We start from the raw sequence: 18,169 nt of genomic DNA, 5'->3' as shown, positions 1-18,169 counted from the left end.
TCAAGTGTGGTTCCCTTTTGGGTTTAGTGAACTGCCCGAATTTATTCTGATAATTTGTTGATAGTTTTGCTGCAAGTAGAGGATGCTGATGAGGAATGTGGTTATTTTTAATTTAACTATTCTGATAATGGGTTGATAGTTTTGCTGCAAGTAGAGGATGCTGATGAGGAATGTGGTAATTCCGAAACGTGCGTCCATCCCACCATCTTGCAGTCTATAGGGCTTTGCCCAAATAAATTTGACAAACATTCTTTTCCTCTGTTGGTTAAGCTAAACTTGTAGTTTAGTCAATGCATGGTTTTAAGCTGAAATCAAAAACAACAACAAATTAAAAATATTAATTTTATTATATAATTTGGATTTTTAAATTCACATTTATTTGTTAATAAATCGCGAAAAGAAAATGAAGAATTCCATAGATGAGATCTGCATCAGCATTTTTATTTTATTGAATCTAGTTTCAAAACTGTATTGATTCCTAACAAAATTTTTGTTTATACAAACAGGATTGGAGAAGGATTGTAATCAATACCAAAATCCTTTAGTGAAAATAAAAATCTTTGGATTTTAATAAACTGACATTCAATCATGGATTTTTGTCCCTTTATCATCCAGCAAAAATGATTTAAATTTATCACCTTAATTTTCATTTAATGTTTTGGTAAAAACTAACCTGTTTTTTTGCCGTGTGTATACATTGTAGTCTGACGTTGATGGTTATTGAACTCTGTAATACACTATTACTAAATATGTATATTAATGTGTACGAACTTCAACAGATTATTCAATATTATAATAGCATCGTACATTGTCTTGTTACAACAACAAATTCCGGTACAAGCGCCATCATTTAATATTAAATACCAATCAAGAAAACAATTAATATGCTTTCTCCAATCAACTGTCACCATCTCCACATTCTGCAACAAGTTTGTTGCTTAAATCTTCTGTTTCACACCAATGTCACACTTGATATTTTTAATTAAAATGTTTATTAGTAGCTACAATGAAACGCACTTACACCTTGACTTATGATAATTTTAATATAGATATCAAATCAGAAAAAATTACCATATATCAGCGAACAAAGTAAGAAAGATATAATATTATTGTCTAGGCTGTCTATTGTTGTTGACTTCATTTAATTAATTTTAAACCAAACACCGAAACATGCAATCTTTACTTCAGTTAACAATGCATGCACCTTAGATGTCTAGAGACAGAGATTGCTGTGTCAATGTCCCCTAAGATATTTAATAATAATGAAAATACCTGAAATATTAAAGCCTATGAATATGGGTATCTACCTTAGTAACATCATTGTCGGCTTTATGAGCCTAGAGTGTAAGCCATCAAAAACCAACTATTTATCAATGTTCATCATTTGGCAGAAAATTGTGATTAATTTAAGCCGATTTTGAGAAAGTATTTTCAAATTGTGATTTGAGATTTATCCAAGTGTATTGCAAACACATGACGTGATATTTATGAAGACAATTTATTAAAATACATAGAGTTTCATGGAGTTCATATGCAGCCATGACATTGACAGGTTGTCTAGGAAAATTGTCAATGCAAATTAGATACTCAACAAACCATGAAAACAAAAATATGGTTATACTGTGTGATGCAGCCCAACCATAGCTAAAACTGTATAAAACAATAACCACAAAAATTCAAACAAATAGAAAATAACAAAAACTGAAAGGATCGAAATATATGATCCCCACTCGTCAGATAGTTCCTTTTGGCACATTTAAGAGGTTTTATGAAAAATCCCATATTGTTCGAAATTTTAAGAAAATTTTAATGAGTATATCTTGGCCAAACAGCAAAAATATCACCATAACGTTTCCAATTAGAAAGTTTATTGAAGCTTAAAAAATCCCAGCAAAAAGTGTAGCTAAAACAAGTAAGGAAAGTCTAAAGTCTGGCGGGGCCAACTATATTATACCCTGCACCACTTTGTAGATCTAAATTTTCGATACCATATCACATCCGTCAAATGTGTTGGGGGCTATATATAAAGGTTTGTCCTTAATACATACATTTAAATATCACTCGATCTGGACAGAATTTGATAGACTTCTACAAAATCTATAGACTCAAAATTTAAGTCGGCTAATGCACTAGGGTGGAACACAATGTTAGTAAAAACAAGTATATACGGCCGTAAGTTCGGCCAGGCCGAAACTTATGTACCCTCCACCATGGATTGCGTAGACACTTCTACGAAAGACTGTCATCCACAAATTTCAACTCACATGGTTGTTAAATATCATATACTACCACCACGTACCAAATTTCAACCAGATCGGATGAATTTTGCTTCTCCAAAAGGCACCGGAGGTCAAATCTGGGGATCGGTTTATATGGGAGCTATATATAATTATGGACTGATAGGAACCAATTCCTGCATGGTTGTTGGATACCCTATACTAACATCATGTACCAAATTTCAACCGAATGGGAAGAATTTTGCTCTTCCAAGGTGCTCCGGAGGTCAAATCTGGGGATCGGTTTATATGGGGCCTATATATAATTATAGGCCGATATCGACCAATTTTTGCACGGGTGTTTGAGGCCATATATTAACATCACGTACCAAATTTCAAATGAATCAGATAAATTTTGGTCTTCCAAGAGGCTCCGGAGGTCAAATCTGGTAATCGGTTTATATGGGGGCTATATATAATTATGGACCGATGTGGACCAGTTTTTGCATGGTTCTTAGAGACCATATACTAACATCATGTACCAAATTTCAGCCGGATCGGATGAAATTTGCTTCTTTTAGAGGCTCCGCAAGCCAAACCGGGGGATCGGTTTATATGGGGGCTATATATAATTATAGACCGATGTGAACCAATTTTTGCATGGTTGTTAGAGACCATATACTAACACCATGTACCAAATTTCAGCCGAATCGGATGAAATTTGCTTCTCTTATAGGCCTCGCAAGCCAAATTTGGGGGTCCGTTTAATGGGGGCTATACGTAAAAGTAGACCGATATGGCCCATTTGCAATACCATCTGACCTACATCAATAACAACTACTTGTGCCAAGTTTCAAGTCGATAGCTTGTTTCGTTCGGAAGTTAGCGTGATTTCAACAGACGGACGGACGGACGGACATGCTCAGATCGACTCAGAATTTCACCACGACCCAGAATATATATACTTTATGGGGTCTTAAAACAATATTTCGATGTGTTACAAACGGAATGACAAAGTTAATGTACCCCCCATCCTATGGTGGAGGGTATAAAAATATGGGAAACATTTAAATCTGAAGCAATTTTAAGGAAACTTCGCAAAAGTTTATTTATGATTTATCGCTCGATATATATGTAGTAGAAGTTTAGGAAAATTAGAGTCATTTTTACAACTTTTCGACTAAGCAGTGGCAATTTTACAAGGAAAATGTTGGTATTTTGACCATTTTTGTCGAAATCAGAAAAACATATATATAGGAGCTATATTTAAATCTGAACCGATTTCAACCAAATTTGGCACGTATAGCTACAATACTAATTCTACTCCCTGTGCAAAATTTCAACTAAATTTGAGTTAAATATTAGCCTCGGTGGTCATATGAGTGTAAATCGGGCGAAAGCTACATATGGGAGCTATATCTAAATCTGAACCGATTTCAATAAAATTTGGCACACTTGACTATAGTACTAATTGTTCTTCTTGTGCAAAATGTTAATCAAATTAGGGTAAAGTGAAATCGGTCTATATGGAGGCCTTACCAAATGGACCGATAAAATCTAAATCCGATAGACGTTTTTGTGAGCCTAAAATACCAGAATATTTAAAATTTCAGGCAAATCAGATAAATACTACTGTTTCTAGAAACCCAAGGCGTTAAATCGGGAGATCGTTCTTATAGGGGCTATACTAAAACATGAACCGGTACTCACTGTTTTCGGCACACCTCTTTATGGTCCGAAAATACGTCTAGATTTCCAATTTCAGGCAAATTGGATACAAACTTCGGATTCTAGAAGCCCAAGATGTAAAATCGGGAGATCGGTCTATATGGGGGCTATACCAAAACATGAACCGATACTCACCATTTTTGGCACACCTCTTTATGGTCCGAAAATACCTCTAGATTTCCAATTTCAGGGAAATTGGATGAAAACTACGGTTTCTATAAGTACAAGAAGTAAAATCGGGAAATCGGTCTATATGGGGGCTATACCAAAATATGAGCCGATACTCACAGTTTTTGGCACACCTCTTTATGGTCCCAAAATACCGCTAGACTACTAATTTCAGGCAAATTGGATAAAAACTACGGTTTCTATAAGACCAAAACCCCAAATCGGGAGGTTGGTTTATATGGGGACTATGTCAAAACCTGGACCGATATAGCCCATTTTCGAACATGACCTGACTGCAGTAAAAAGACGAGTTTGCGCAAAATTTCCGCACGATTGCTTCATTATTGAAGACTGTAGCGTGATTACAACAGACAGTCAGACGGACATGGTTTTATCATCTTAGAATTTCTCCCTGATCAAGAATATATATATATATATATATATATATATATATATATATATATATATATATATATATATATATATATATATATATATATATATATATATATATATATATATATATATATATATATATATATATATATATATATATACCTTAAATAGTCGGAAATCGATATTTCGATGTGTTACAAACGGAATGACAAAGTTATTATCACCATTCTATGGTGATAATATACATGACATAATAAATTTTAATTAATGAAGAAATTGAATTTTTTTAATTGGGTTCGTCTTCTGATAAAAACTTATTTGGTTTAATTTACTTTTTAATTGATTGTTAAAAAATCATTTTATTAAAAATAGTCATATTAAATGAAAAAAAAATTATATATTTTTTTTTAATTCAACAACATAAAAATCTCAAAATCTTCTTACCCTTAAAACACAAAAGAGAGTTTTGCATACACAGAAAATATTAGCACAATTATTTCTCGAATTGAAGTTTTAATTTAATTTAAAAAAAAAAAAAAAAATCAATTATAAATTTAATTTATTCAACAAATTGTTTAAATCACAAAAATTTATTGTGTCAATTATTTTTTTTAATTTGGAAAAAAACTAATTTTTAATTGACTTTATTGATTGCTACTATCATTTCTATGATTGAAGAAATTTCAATAAAAATTAATTGGATTAGTTTTGTTTTTTACTTGACCTATGGTCAATGAAGTTTTCATTGAATACAAAAAAAAAGTAAAATGACCTGATATACTTTTTAACTAGAACTCAAGTAATTATACCCTCTCATAGAAGAAACAAGTAAGGAAAGTCTAAAGTCGGGCGGGGCCGACTATATAATACCCTGCACCACTTTGTAGGTCTTAATTTTCGATACCATATCACATCCGTCAATACCATATCACATCCGTCATATAAAAGTTTGTCCCAAATACATACATTTAAATATCAATCGATCTGGACAGAATTTGATAGACTTCTACAAAATCTATAGACTCAAAATTTAAGTCGGCTAATGCACTAGGGTGGAACACAATGTTAGTAAAAAACTATGGGAAACATTTAAATCTGAAGCAATTTTAAGGAAACTTCGCAAAAGTTTATTTATGATTTATCGCTCGATATATATGTATTAGAAGTTTAGGAAAATTAGAGTAATTTTTACAACTTTTCGACTAAGCAGTGGCGATTTTACAAGGAAAATGTTGGTATTTTGACCATTTTTGTCGAAATCAGAAAAACATATATATGACCTCTGTGGTCATATAAGTGTAAATCGGGCGAAAGCTATATATGGGAGATATATCTAAATCTGAACCGATTTCAACCAAATTTGGCACGCATAGCTACAATGCTAATTCTACTCCCTGTGCAAAATTTCAACTAAATCGGAGCAAAAAATTGGCCTCTGTGGTCATATGAGTGTAAATCGGCCGAAAGCTATATATTGGAGCTATATCTAAATCTGAACCAATTTCAACCAAATTTGGCACGCATAGCAACAATACTAATTCTACTCCCTGTGCAAAATTTCAACAAAATCGGAGCAAAAAATTGGCCTCTGTGGTCATATGAGTGTAAATCGGGCGAAAGCTATATATGGGAGCTATATCTAAATCTGAACCGATTTCAACCAAATTTGGCACGCATAGCTACAATGCTAATTCTACTCGCTTTGCAAAATTTCAACCAAATTGGGGTAAAATTCTGGCTTCTGGGACAGTATTAGTCCATATCGGGCGAAAGATATATATGGGAGCTATATCTAAATCTGAACCGATTTCAATAAAATTTGGCACACTTGACTATAGTACTAATTGTTCTTCTTGTGCAAAATTTGAAGCAAATTAGGGTAAAACTCTGGCTTCTGGGGCCATATAAGTCCATATCGGGCGAAATATATATATGGGAGCTATATCTAAATCTGAACCGATTTCTTCCAAAATCAATAGGGATCTATTCTGAGCCAAAACACATACTTGTGCCAAATTTGAAGTCGATTGGACTAAAACTGCGACCTAGACTTTGATTACAAAAATGTGTTCACGGACAGACGGACTGACGGACATGGCTATATCGACTCAGGAGCCCACCCTGAGCATTTTTGCCAAAGACACCATGTGTCTATCTCGTCTCCTTCTGGGTGTTGCAAACATATGCACTAACTTATAATACCCTGTTCCACAGTGTGGAGCAGGGTATAAAAATTGAACCCAAGTCAACTGGGCTCTAATAAATCACTTCTCTAGTATTATAGAAATCTTTCTTAAATTCCACGAATTTTTGTAAATTTTCCATAAATATATTGGACAATCTTGTAAATTGTCCATAAAGATATAAAACATTGAAAATAAATTACACCTTCTCATATCAGAAAAAAATTACATGAAATTAAGGAAAAAATCATTGTCGTCAAATCATGAACATTTTAACCATATTGTAGTTAATTTTTACTATTTTTGAGAATCGCATATTAGTTCATATTGAATTTATGATTAGGGTCATTGAACTTTATACCCACGTTTATTTCATAAAATATTTGAGACATACTTAAAATAGTAAGATTTAATTAAGCTATGGAAAATTTCGAGAAAAAATAATAAAATTTAACTACAAGCTAATAATGTTTTTTTTTTCTTCAATAAAAAATAAGTTAAATTTAGCGTTAGATTAACTATGGATTTTTTTCGGTGAAGAAGTTTTGTCATTACAGTTAAACATTTCGACTTTAAGTGGCTACCTTTACATAACATAAAATTATTTTAAACTCCGGTCAGCTTGGTTCTCACAAATTACTTCTCTAGTATTATAGAAATCTTTCTTAAATTCGACGAATTTTTGCAGATTGTCCAAAAAGATATAAAACATAAAAATAAATTAATTGAAACATGAAAAAATTTTGACATGACGTCAATTTGAATTTGCGATTAAAATATTTATGTAAAACTTTAACGTAACATCATGAAAAAATAAACAGATGAAAATTTCTTATCCTGTAGTAAGCACGCAGAGCTTCAACTTGAAAGTGTATTGCATCTCTAATATATATCCTTAGTACCATTCTTTGCTCCTTCAGCTCGTAAACCGACCCGTTCAGCGAATAAATATGTTTCTTCCTGAGTCTTATTCGTTTGGCTCCGTATTACTCCCTGGGCAGAAATATCACTCGAATGAGAAGATCATAGCCACCATGCACACTGAAAAAAAAAAACATGCCCGGTTCCAAAGATTTTGTCTTTACTCTAAAAATGTTGGTATTGATTCCTAGCCAAATAAGCGGAGAATACAAGTAAGGACACTTTTACGACACAATTCTCTTTTAAATTTGGGTTTTGTGTACTTGCTTCTAGGAAGCAAATTTTAATTTTTCGTTTTTTCAGCTTTTTTTCTTCATATTCTATCAAAGTCCTTTAAAAGCGTTCACTCGTTTTTAAAGGACTTTATTTTTTTATTTTCCAAATTCAGACTCGACTTCCAGTAGAAATTATGCTATGTTTCAAGTAAGAAACGTCTTTAAAATAAAGTGTTGAGAAACATTTCCTATATTTGAACGATTTTTTGCTTTGTAGTCAAGATGCAAAAAGACAAGAAACTTAAAGACAATTTCATTAATTTTAAAGAATTTTTTTGAATTATGAAAGTCAACTTGACCTTAGCCCAACAATTTTTTCTTTCATGTTATGATACTCATTTCTAAGTCAAATCACTTAATTATAACGACAATACGACTTCATTGAAAAGTTTGTCGACTTTTAGACAAGGAAAAAAACTTTATATTATAGAAATGCGTCTTCTATGCTAAGCAAAATTTGCATTGGTATTTTAAAGACATGAAATCTTTGACCTCACGACAATATTGTTTCAGTGCAGGATTATTTTTCAGTCGTCTAGAAAAGTTTTTTTTTCAGACCTATTCCAAAATTTGAACCATTGCTGGACATAGTGTATCGAGTTCAAGAAGAGGCTAGCTATGTAAAAAAAATATATCGCCACTTTTTCAAAATGCATTTTTGTAAAAAACAAAACATTAAATTTAACCAAAATCCGCCCTTTTCCAGTTATTGTATACTTTTAACACCAAATTAATTTAATTAAAATAAAAAAACAACTCAACTCAACTAGATAGTAATCAGTAAAATTTAAATTACAGCTTGTACTAAAAAACAAAAAACGACATTAAACTCCATTACAAACAAACTGACAGTTGTGATAATAAACAAAAGCTATGCCATTATGAAAAGTCGTTCGAAGAAACCTTTTACAGAATTCGATAGCCAAACCCAACCTAAAGTTATGGACTCGAAATAGTTAAAGTGATTTTCATTTGTAATTAACTAATAATTTAATAGAGAATAGAGAAAAATCATAATTCGATACTATTTTGGTGCTTGATTTAAGTTTTTTTTTTTTTTTGGTTTTTGCTACGTCTACGTCTCTTCATTCAATTGAGCTTAGCAATGCATTAGTTTAAGTAGTACTTAAATCGACATCGAATCGATAGATATCCATTGAAATCAAGGTAATAAATGTGCATTTTCGACATTTAATTTTCTGCTCTAAATCAAGAAATTTGCGCAATTCTTAAGCAAAACTTTTTTCTACATGTAATTCAAATAACAACTAAAACAAGATTTATTACAAAAAAGCAAAGAAAACAACAATAGCAAAAAATTCAAAAAAAAAATGTTAATCAATAGCAAATCAACATTTAACACCTTTGCTACAATTAAACCCAAAATACTTAAAAGCCAATCTATCTTAGTAACTCACAAGAATCGAGCATAGACAAACAATAGCACTCAAGAAAATCTAACCTTCTTTTGTTTTTTTTTTTTTATTTCATTTATTTTCAGATAAACCATCGGATCAAACACCAGCCGGTTCATTTTGGCAATCTCATGTAGTCACACCAAGCACACCCTTCGAATCACCATTCTTTTCGGCCACTCATGGTATTGTCCAAACACATCCTTCACTTAGCAGTAAACAATCACGACCCGTTCCCTTGACCGGTAATAGTTTGGGCAGTGGAGCCGGTCGTCAACCTGCTGTAGTCAGTGGCAGTGGATTTTTGAATTCGAGAGGTACCTTCCCCTCAGGTGCCCATTATCCCACTGATACCCGTGGTACAGTGGTCGATCCAAATCCCAAGTCACCATTTAGACATTTAGATTTTTCAACCAGTGCCACAGCGGAATTAAGACGTAATCCTGCACTTTCGGCTCCCGATGAGTGTGCTCGTGCTTGTCGTGAGGGTGAACCACCAAGAATTTGTTATTATCACTTTACTCTGGAATACTATACCGTTTTGGGAGCGTAAGTATTAACGAATATTTCTAATAAACTATTTGAGAAATAAATGGAATGCCAATGGATTTTTTTTAATTGAAAATTTATTGAAAACATTTAAGTCTTACGAATTCAAGCAAGTTGAACATTGAAGTTATACGAAAAGATGATACACAGTGGTGGAAAAAATGCTCCAATTTTGGAAGAATAATTCTCGTAAATTGTAGTTAAAATTTCAAGGGCCGATGTTGATTTTGAATAAAACACAAACTATTTAGGAAATTATTGTAATTTTATTTTATTATGATATATTGGTATTACTCAATTATGTATGGAACAAAATATCGGCCAAATGGGCGCCGCGACCATGCGTGGCACACCTTCATCCAAATTTTCGATGACGCTGAGGCATAATGGATGTGCCGAATTATCTCATCCTTTAGCTTTTGAATTGTTGCTGGCTTATCGACGTACACCTTTTCTTTCAAATAACCTCAAAGAAAACAGTCCAACGGTGTCAAATCACATGATTTTGGCGGCCAATTGACATCGCCATTACGTGAATAACACGGCCATTGAATTTGTTGCGCAAAAAAGCCATTGTTTCGTTAGCTGTGTGGCAAGTGGCACTGTCCTGCTGAAACCACATATCGTCCACATCCATAAAGGGTGATACGGTAAAAATTTGGTCAATATAAAATTGACGTATTTCTTTCAATTTTGCATTTAAAAAACCTGAACACACCTCATTTTGAAGGTGTGTGTGTGTAGAATGTTGCTCCTATTTTGATTTTGGAATTCACTCTTCAGTTGTCGAAATGCCGTCCAAGCAAGAAGAGCAGCGTATCAAAATTTTGCTCGCGCATCGCGAAAATCCGAGCTACTCGCACGCAAAGCTGGCAAAATCGCTAAAAGTTGCCAAATCAACCGTTACAAATGTAAATGTAAAGGAAGGGGAAACGTAGCAGATATTTCCAAGCACATAAAACTGTCAAAGTTCGCAAAGAAATATCTGGTTTGGCAAGCCATCTGTACCTGTGGCTTGAAAAGCAGCATTTTCATAGCTTCCGGGACTGTCAACCAAGAAATTTATGTGAAAGAGTGTTTGAATAAACGTCTGCTGCCTTTCCTGAAGAAACACGGTTGTTCCGTACTGTTTTGGCCGGATTTGGCATCTTGCCATTATGGTAAAAAGGCCATGGAGTGGTACGTCGCCAACAACGTGCAGGATGTTCCCAAGGACAAGAACCCTCCCAACACGCCCGAGCTCCGCCCAATTGAGAAATACTGGGCTATTGTCAAGCGGAACCTAAAGAAGACAAAAAAACTGCTAAGGACGAGCAGCAGTTCAAGGCAAACTGGCTTTCTGCGGCGACGAAGGTGGACAAGGTGGCTGTACAAAATCTGATGGCAGGTGTCAAGCGTGAGGCCCGGCAATTCGGATTTGGAAAAGCGAAAGCCTAACTGAATATTTTTCCCGAATTTTATACTAATTGAACTTGAAAAAGAAATTTAACTTGATTTTTTAAATAAACGATTTCACCGATTTACACACGTTTTCCCTTGACCAAATTTTGACCGTATCACCCTTTATTTTCCAATTCGGGCCATAAAAAATTCGTTATCTTCTCACGATAGGGAACACCATTCACAGTAACTGCCTGACCGGCCTCATTTTGGAAAAAATACGGCCCGATGATGCCGCCAGCCGATGAACCGCACCAAACAGTCATTCTTTGTGGGTGCATTGGTTTTTCGACAATCACTCTTGGATTCTCATTCGCCCAAATGCGACAATTCTTTTTATTGACGAATACACTGAGGTGAAAATGTGCCTCATAACTGGTTCAAATTGAGTAAGCCTGAAATAGAGAAATGTCAAATAAAATTCGGAAAAAAAACTTGGCGTTTAGGTGTGGTTCACATTCAACATCGGCCCTTACAATTTAACCACCCTTTATGTAATTTTCATAAGGAATTAACATAAAAGACGGGAGCCACCGTAGTGCAATGGTTAGCATGACCGCCTTGCATACACATGGTCGTGGGTTCGATTCCTGCTTCGACCGAACACCAAAACAAGTTTTTCAGCGGTGGATTATCCCACCTCAGTAATGCTGGTGACATTTCTGAGGGTTTCAAAGCTTCTGTAAGTGGTTTCACTGCAATGTGGAACGCCGTTCGAAAAAAACAAACTGTTTTATAGGAAGACTGAACCACATCGTGCGAAAAATGAACTAAATTGTAGTCCACATTTTGAGATTTCCACAAAGCGTTGTTACAATCAGGAAATTTAAAAAAAAAGTCTGGAAAACAACGACGGTCAGGAGGGCTATGTGACCGGGCACTTCGAATTGAAAAAGTACAGCAGGCCATTTAATTGGGCTTTCAATTCAAGGTGCCCGGTCACATAGCCTTCCTGACCGTCGTTGTTTTCCAGACTTTTTTGTCTGAGTCGCCCCATAGTATTTTCGTCGTTCTTCCGATCGTTCACTAAAAATAAATATTGTCGTGAGGTCAAAGATTTTATGTCTTTAAAATACGAATGCAAATTTTGCTTAGCATAGAAGACGCCTTTCTCTAATATAAAGTTGTATTCCTTTTCCAAAAGTCGATAAACTTTTCAATGTAGTCATATTTTCCTTATAATTAAGTGATTTCACTTAAAAATGGGTATCATAACATGAAAGAAAAAATGTTTGGGCTAAGGTCAACTTGACTTTAATAATTCAGAAAAATTCTTTAAATTTAATGAAATTGTCTTTAAATTAGTTGTCTTTTTGCATTTTGACTACAAAGCAAAAAACCGTTCAAATATAGGACATGTTTTTCAACACTTTATTTTAAAGGCGTTTTTTACTTGAAACATAGCATAATTTCTACTGGAAGTCGAGTCTGTATTTGGAAAATAAAGTTGTCGTTAACTCGTTTTTAAAGGACTTTGTGAGCATATGAAGAAAAAAGCTGAAAAAGCTAGAAGCAAGTACACCACACCCAAATTTAAAAGAGAATTGTGTCTTAAAAGTATCCTTACTTGTATTCTCCGCTTCATTGGCTCGGAATCAATACCAAAATTTTTTAAGTAAAGACAAAATCTTTGCCACCGGGCATGCTTTTTTTCAGTGTTGCATTGGTCCACATCTCCTCATATATATCCCGTGCCCATTAGATGCGGTCACCCCCCAGTTTTGTAGCATATTCGAAGACAATTTCAGAACACCAATTTTTTTTTCGTGCACCTTACGACCCCCCGAAATACAATTTATTGTGCTGTGTCGTGTTGTGTTGTTGTTCGTGGTTGATCAGGGACTATATTTCGTGCATTGGCCATTTTTGACTCCGACGTCAAATTTGATTTTTAATTTTTTTATTTCGCTTCGTATACCCTTATGATGCCCATTTCTGATAACCATTATAAAGATCTTAACAAAATATGAAACTTTTGCTTTTGAGGTATTTACTTATATTCATAAACAAAAAAGTTACAGAGATTTTAAAAAGTCAATAGGTCATCCTACACACTACCAAATAGTGTTTTTGCTGTGTTGTCATGATGTCCGATCGAAACCACATGCACATCGTTAATCACATCTACGAAATTAATTTATAAGGCATGTAGAACACAAAACCTGTTTATCTGTAAATTTCTAACGGTACCTTTGTATACATACTCGTTGTTTGCACTACGGCATTTTCTGCGTTATGCAAAGTGCATGTGTTTTTGCTAGAACAATTTGAGAGCCTACTGTTTTAAAATTCTAACAATCACTTTCGCTTTCGGGGGGTCGTAGGGTGCACGGAAAAAAGAAGTTTTGGTGTTCTGAAATTGTCTTCGAATATGCAACAAAACTGGGAGGTGACCGCATCAACTTTTTTTCCTTTAGGCCGTGACCCTATCTAGTGCCCATTCATCCAACTCGGCCCTCGTTAACTCCATGAGCTTTACGTTTCCTCTTATTCCGACATATGCCTGTACCCATATGACGCGGTTCCAATATGGTTCACAATCGGACCCTAATGTCTGCTATTGTCGGGCAATCTGTTAAAAAGTTCACGTTTTGTGACCTCATGTAATTTCCCAGCGTTCCACCAGGAATTGTGTTACTCGCTTCCCCCGCAAAAAAGCGTCGCTCAAAAAGTAGTGCAAATGTGATGAATTTAACATGGGCTTGTCATAGGATAGATGTCCAGCATTTGCACTGAATTTGCATCACTTCTTAAGGTGCACTCAAAAAAAGTTTACTTGGATCCAGAGATTGTTTTACCTTTGGTACTGAATATTCTATCCGGTACCAAAGGTAAAAAATTTAAACCAAAATAATGTTTAATTACCAATCTCTTATTTTAATAATTACAATTATCTGAACTTTCCTCATTCTCCCCTTCACATTTTCCATAAACTCTATGCATATTACCAATGGTAAAAATAAATTTCCCAAAATGATACATATTTGTATGCTAATTCATTCATATAAAAAAGCCGTGCAACAATAGTTTATTTCTTGTTTACTTTAGCTGTCCCTTCGTGTTGGTCCGTCAGTAATTATCTGACAGGTAAAAGGCAAAAACTAGGAAAAAACTCAATGGATTGTAAAATCTTTATTTCCTTGTAAAGTGTTGTTTAAATAAAAATCAAAGAAAACAAGAAAAAACTCACCATACGATGGAGGTATAATAATGTATATTGCCAATTATAATTTACAATATGTATAACAATATATTAGTTGCTAAACATCCCAGCAAAAAAGGTTGAAGTTCTCCCTAAGATATTATTTTTAAATACATCCGAAAATGCTCTTCTAGAGATGGACTTATTGTAATTGATATATAAAAAGCCTTTGTGTTACGTAGTTTTATAAGTAAATTCTAATTTTCTAAATTTTACTAAATAAGATAAAAGAAATTTCCAAAAATATATGAAATGTGTACCCATCCATTTCTTGGCAGAATTTGAATAAATATATTGGTTAGTATTATTCAAAAAATCCTTACTTAGAGATAAAAGTCGAAGCATGTAAGAAAAATTTTATATTTCTAAGTTTTCCCTAATTTTCTGAAATGAAATCCGAAGTACTGAAATAGCATCACATCTGAAAAACTAAAGTGAATATGGCAACCCCATGTAAAATTCCTTGCTTCTGAGCTAATTTTGTACCACTTCCGTATCCATTTTCATTTCCGAAATGTGCCATCTTCTGCGTCAATTTTGCACCACTTCCGGATCCAAAAAGAATATTTTCACTGCTTTTTTGGCGATGGTTTTTATACCCTCCACCATAGGATGGGAGGTATAAAGGGTGATATGGTCAAAATTTGGTCAATATAAACTTGACGTATTTCTTTCAATTTTTCATTTAAAAAAACCTGAACACCCCTCATTTTGAAGGTGTGTGTGTAGAATGTTGCTCCTATTTTGATTTTGGAATTCACTCTTCAGTTGTCACAATGCCGTCCAAGCAAGAAGAGCAGCGTATCAAAATTTTGCTCGCGCATCGCGAAAATCCGAGCTACTCGCACGCAAAGCTGGCAAAATCGCTAAAAGTTGCCAAATCAATCGTTACAAATGTAATTAAAGTGTTTGGGGAACGTTTGTCGACAGCCAGGAAGTCTGAATCGGGGGGAAATCGAAAACCGGAAGCCGCTGAGACGACAAAGAGAGTTGCCGGTAGTTTCAAGCGAAACTCTATCCTCTCTCTCCGAGATGCCGCAAATAAGCTGGGTGTATCGTCTACAACCGTGCATCGAGCCAAAAACGAGCAGGACTATCGACTTACAAGAAGGTAGTGACTCCAAATCGCGATGATAAACAAAATACGACGGCCAAAGCGCGATCCCGGAGGCTGCACACGACGATGCTGACGAAGTTTGATTACGGTAAAAAGGCCATGGAGTGGTACGCCGCCAACAACGTGCAGGTGGTTCCCAAGGACAAGAACCCTCCCAACACGCCAGAGCTCCGCCCAATTGAGAAATACTGGGCTATTGTCAAGCGGAACCTAAAGAAGACCAAAAAAACTGCTAAGGACGAGCAGCAGTTCAAGGCAAACTGGCTTTCTGCGGCGAAGAAGGTGGACAAGGTGGCTGTACAAAATCTGATGGCAGATGTCAAGCGTGAGGCCCGGCAATTCGGATTTGGAAAAGCGAAAGCCTAACTGAATATTTTTCCTGAATTTTATACTAATAGAACTTGAAAAAGAAATTTAATTTGATTTTTTAAATAAACGATTTCACCGATTTACATGGGGTTTCCCTTGACCAAATGTTGACCGTATCACCCTTTATTAACTTTGTCATTCCGTTTGCAACACATTGAAATATTGCTCTAAGACCCCATAAACTATATATATTCGGGGTCGTGGTGAAATTCTGAGTCGATCTGAGCATGTCCGTCCGTCCGTCCGTCTGTTGAAATCACGCTAACTTCCGAACGAAACAAGCTATCGACTTGAAACTTGGCACAAATAGTTTTTATCGACATAGGTCGGATGGTATTGCAAATGGGCCATATTGGACCACTTTTACGTATAGCCCCCATATAAACCGACGCTCAGATTTGGATTGCGGAGCCTCTACGAGAAGCAAATTTCATCCGATCCGGCTTAAATTTGGTACATGGTGTAAGTATATGGCCGCTGACAACCACGCAAAAATTGGCCTACATCGGTCCATAATCATCTATAGTCCCCATATACACCGATCCGCAAATTGGGCTTGTGGAGCCTCTAAGAGAAGCATATTTCATCCGATCCGGTTGAAATTTGGTACATGGTGTAAGTATATGGTCTCTAACAACTGTGCAAAATTTGGTTCACATCGGTCCATATTTATATATAGCCCCCATATAAACCGATCCCCCGATTTGGCTTGCGGAGCCTCTAAGAGAATCAAATTTCATCCGATCCGGCTGAAAGTTGGTATATGATGTAAGTATATGGTCTCTAACAATCATGACAGAATTCGTCCACATCGGTCCATAATTATATGTAGCCCCCATATAAAGCGATCCCCATATTTGATCTCCGGAGCCTTAGGGAATTACAAAATTCATCCGATTCGGTTGAAATTTGGTACGTGGTGTTAGTATATGGTCTCTAACTAAAATGCAGGAATTGGTCTATATCGGTCCATAATTATATGTAGCCCCCATATAAACCGACCCCCAGATTTGAACTCCGGAGCCCCTTGGAAGAGCAAAATTCACCCGATCCGGTTGAAATTTGGTACATTGCGCTAGTATATGGCCGCCAACAACCATGCCAAAATTGGTCCATATCGGTCTATAGTTATATATAGCCGATCCCCAAAAATAATCTACCAAAATTTCATTTCTATAGTAAATTTTGTCAAAATTTTATTACTATACAATATTTTGTCAAGATTTTATTTTTATAGAAAATTTTGTCAAAATTTTATTTCTATAGAAAATTTTGTCAAGATTTTATTTTTATAAAAAATTTTGTTAAAATTTTATTGCTATACAAAATGTTGTCAACATTTTATTGCTATACAAAATTTTGTCAAGATTTTATTTCTATAGAAAATTTTGTCAAAATTTTATTTGTATAGAAAATTTCGTCAAAATTTTATTGCTGTAGAAAATTTTATCAAAAATTTGTTTCTATAGGAAATGTTGTCAAGATTTTATTTCTATAGAAAATTTTGTAAAAATTTTATTGCTATACAAAATTTTGTCAAGATTTTATTTCTATAGAAAATTTTGTAAAAATTTTATTTCTGTAGAAAATTTTGTCAAAATTTTATTTGTATAGAAAATTTTGTCAAAATTTTATTGCTATAGAAAATTTTATCAAAATTTTATTTCTATAGAAAAATTTGTCAAACTTATTTAATAGTTTTTTTTGTTTAATATATATCCCCGTATGGACTAACTTACAATTGAGAAGCCGGTGTTAAGCATTTTTAAGATACCTTGCCATCGACAAGTGCTACCGCAACCCAAGTAATTCGATTGTGGATGACAGTCTTTAGTACAAGTTTCTATGCAATCCATGGTGGAGGGTACATAAGATTCGGCCTGGCCGAATTTACGGCCGTATATACTTGTTTTTGCTGGGTAGTTTGCCCAAATTTCGACCAAACACCAACAAATTTTCAGTGGTGGTCTCAAAGCTTCTCTAAGTGGCTGCACCACTATGCGAAACGCCGTTCGGACTCGGCTGCAAAAAGGAGGTCCCTTGGCATTGATCTTAAATGGAATCGATCAGCACTCATTGATAGGAGAGAAGTTCACCACTCATCCTATCACAATGGACTGAGTATTTTTTTTTTTCAGTGTATAAAAAATATGATCATTGTTGAAAATATCTGCCTTATGTTTATTTGAC

General features: G+C 34.7%; 1 protein-coding gene across 3 annotated transcripts in view; it reads left to right on the top strand.

Moving 5' to 3' along the window:
* Positions 1-18,169, top strand: part of stw (laccase) — a 275,331-nt gene that overhangs the window by 168,580 nt on the left and 88,582 nt on the right. For all 3 annotated transcript variants that reach the window (XM_075309737.1, XM_075309738.1, XM_075309736.1), the window contains exon 2: positions 9,389-9,851. In XM_075309737.1, the coding sequence (XP_075165852.1) occupies positions 9,389-9,851 (463 nt within the window). The remainder of the gene's footprint in view (positions 1-9,388; positions 9,852-18,169) is intronic.

Source organism: Haematobia irritans, chromosome 5, assembly GCF_050003625.1.
Source record: "Haematobia irritans isolate KBUSLIRL chromosome 5, ASM5000362v1, whole genome shotgun sequence".
Taxonomy (NCBI): Eukaryota; Metazoa; Arthropoda; class Insecta; order Diptera; family Muscidae; genus Haematobia; species Haematobia irritans.
The sequence above is the reverse complement of the archived record's forward strand: the minus strand, read 5'-3'. Positions and strand labels throughout refer to the sequence as shown.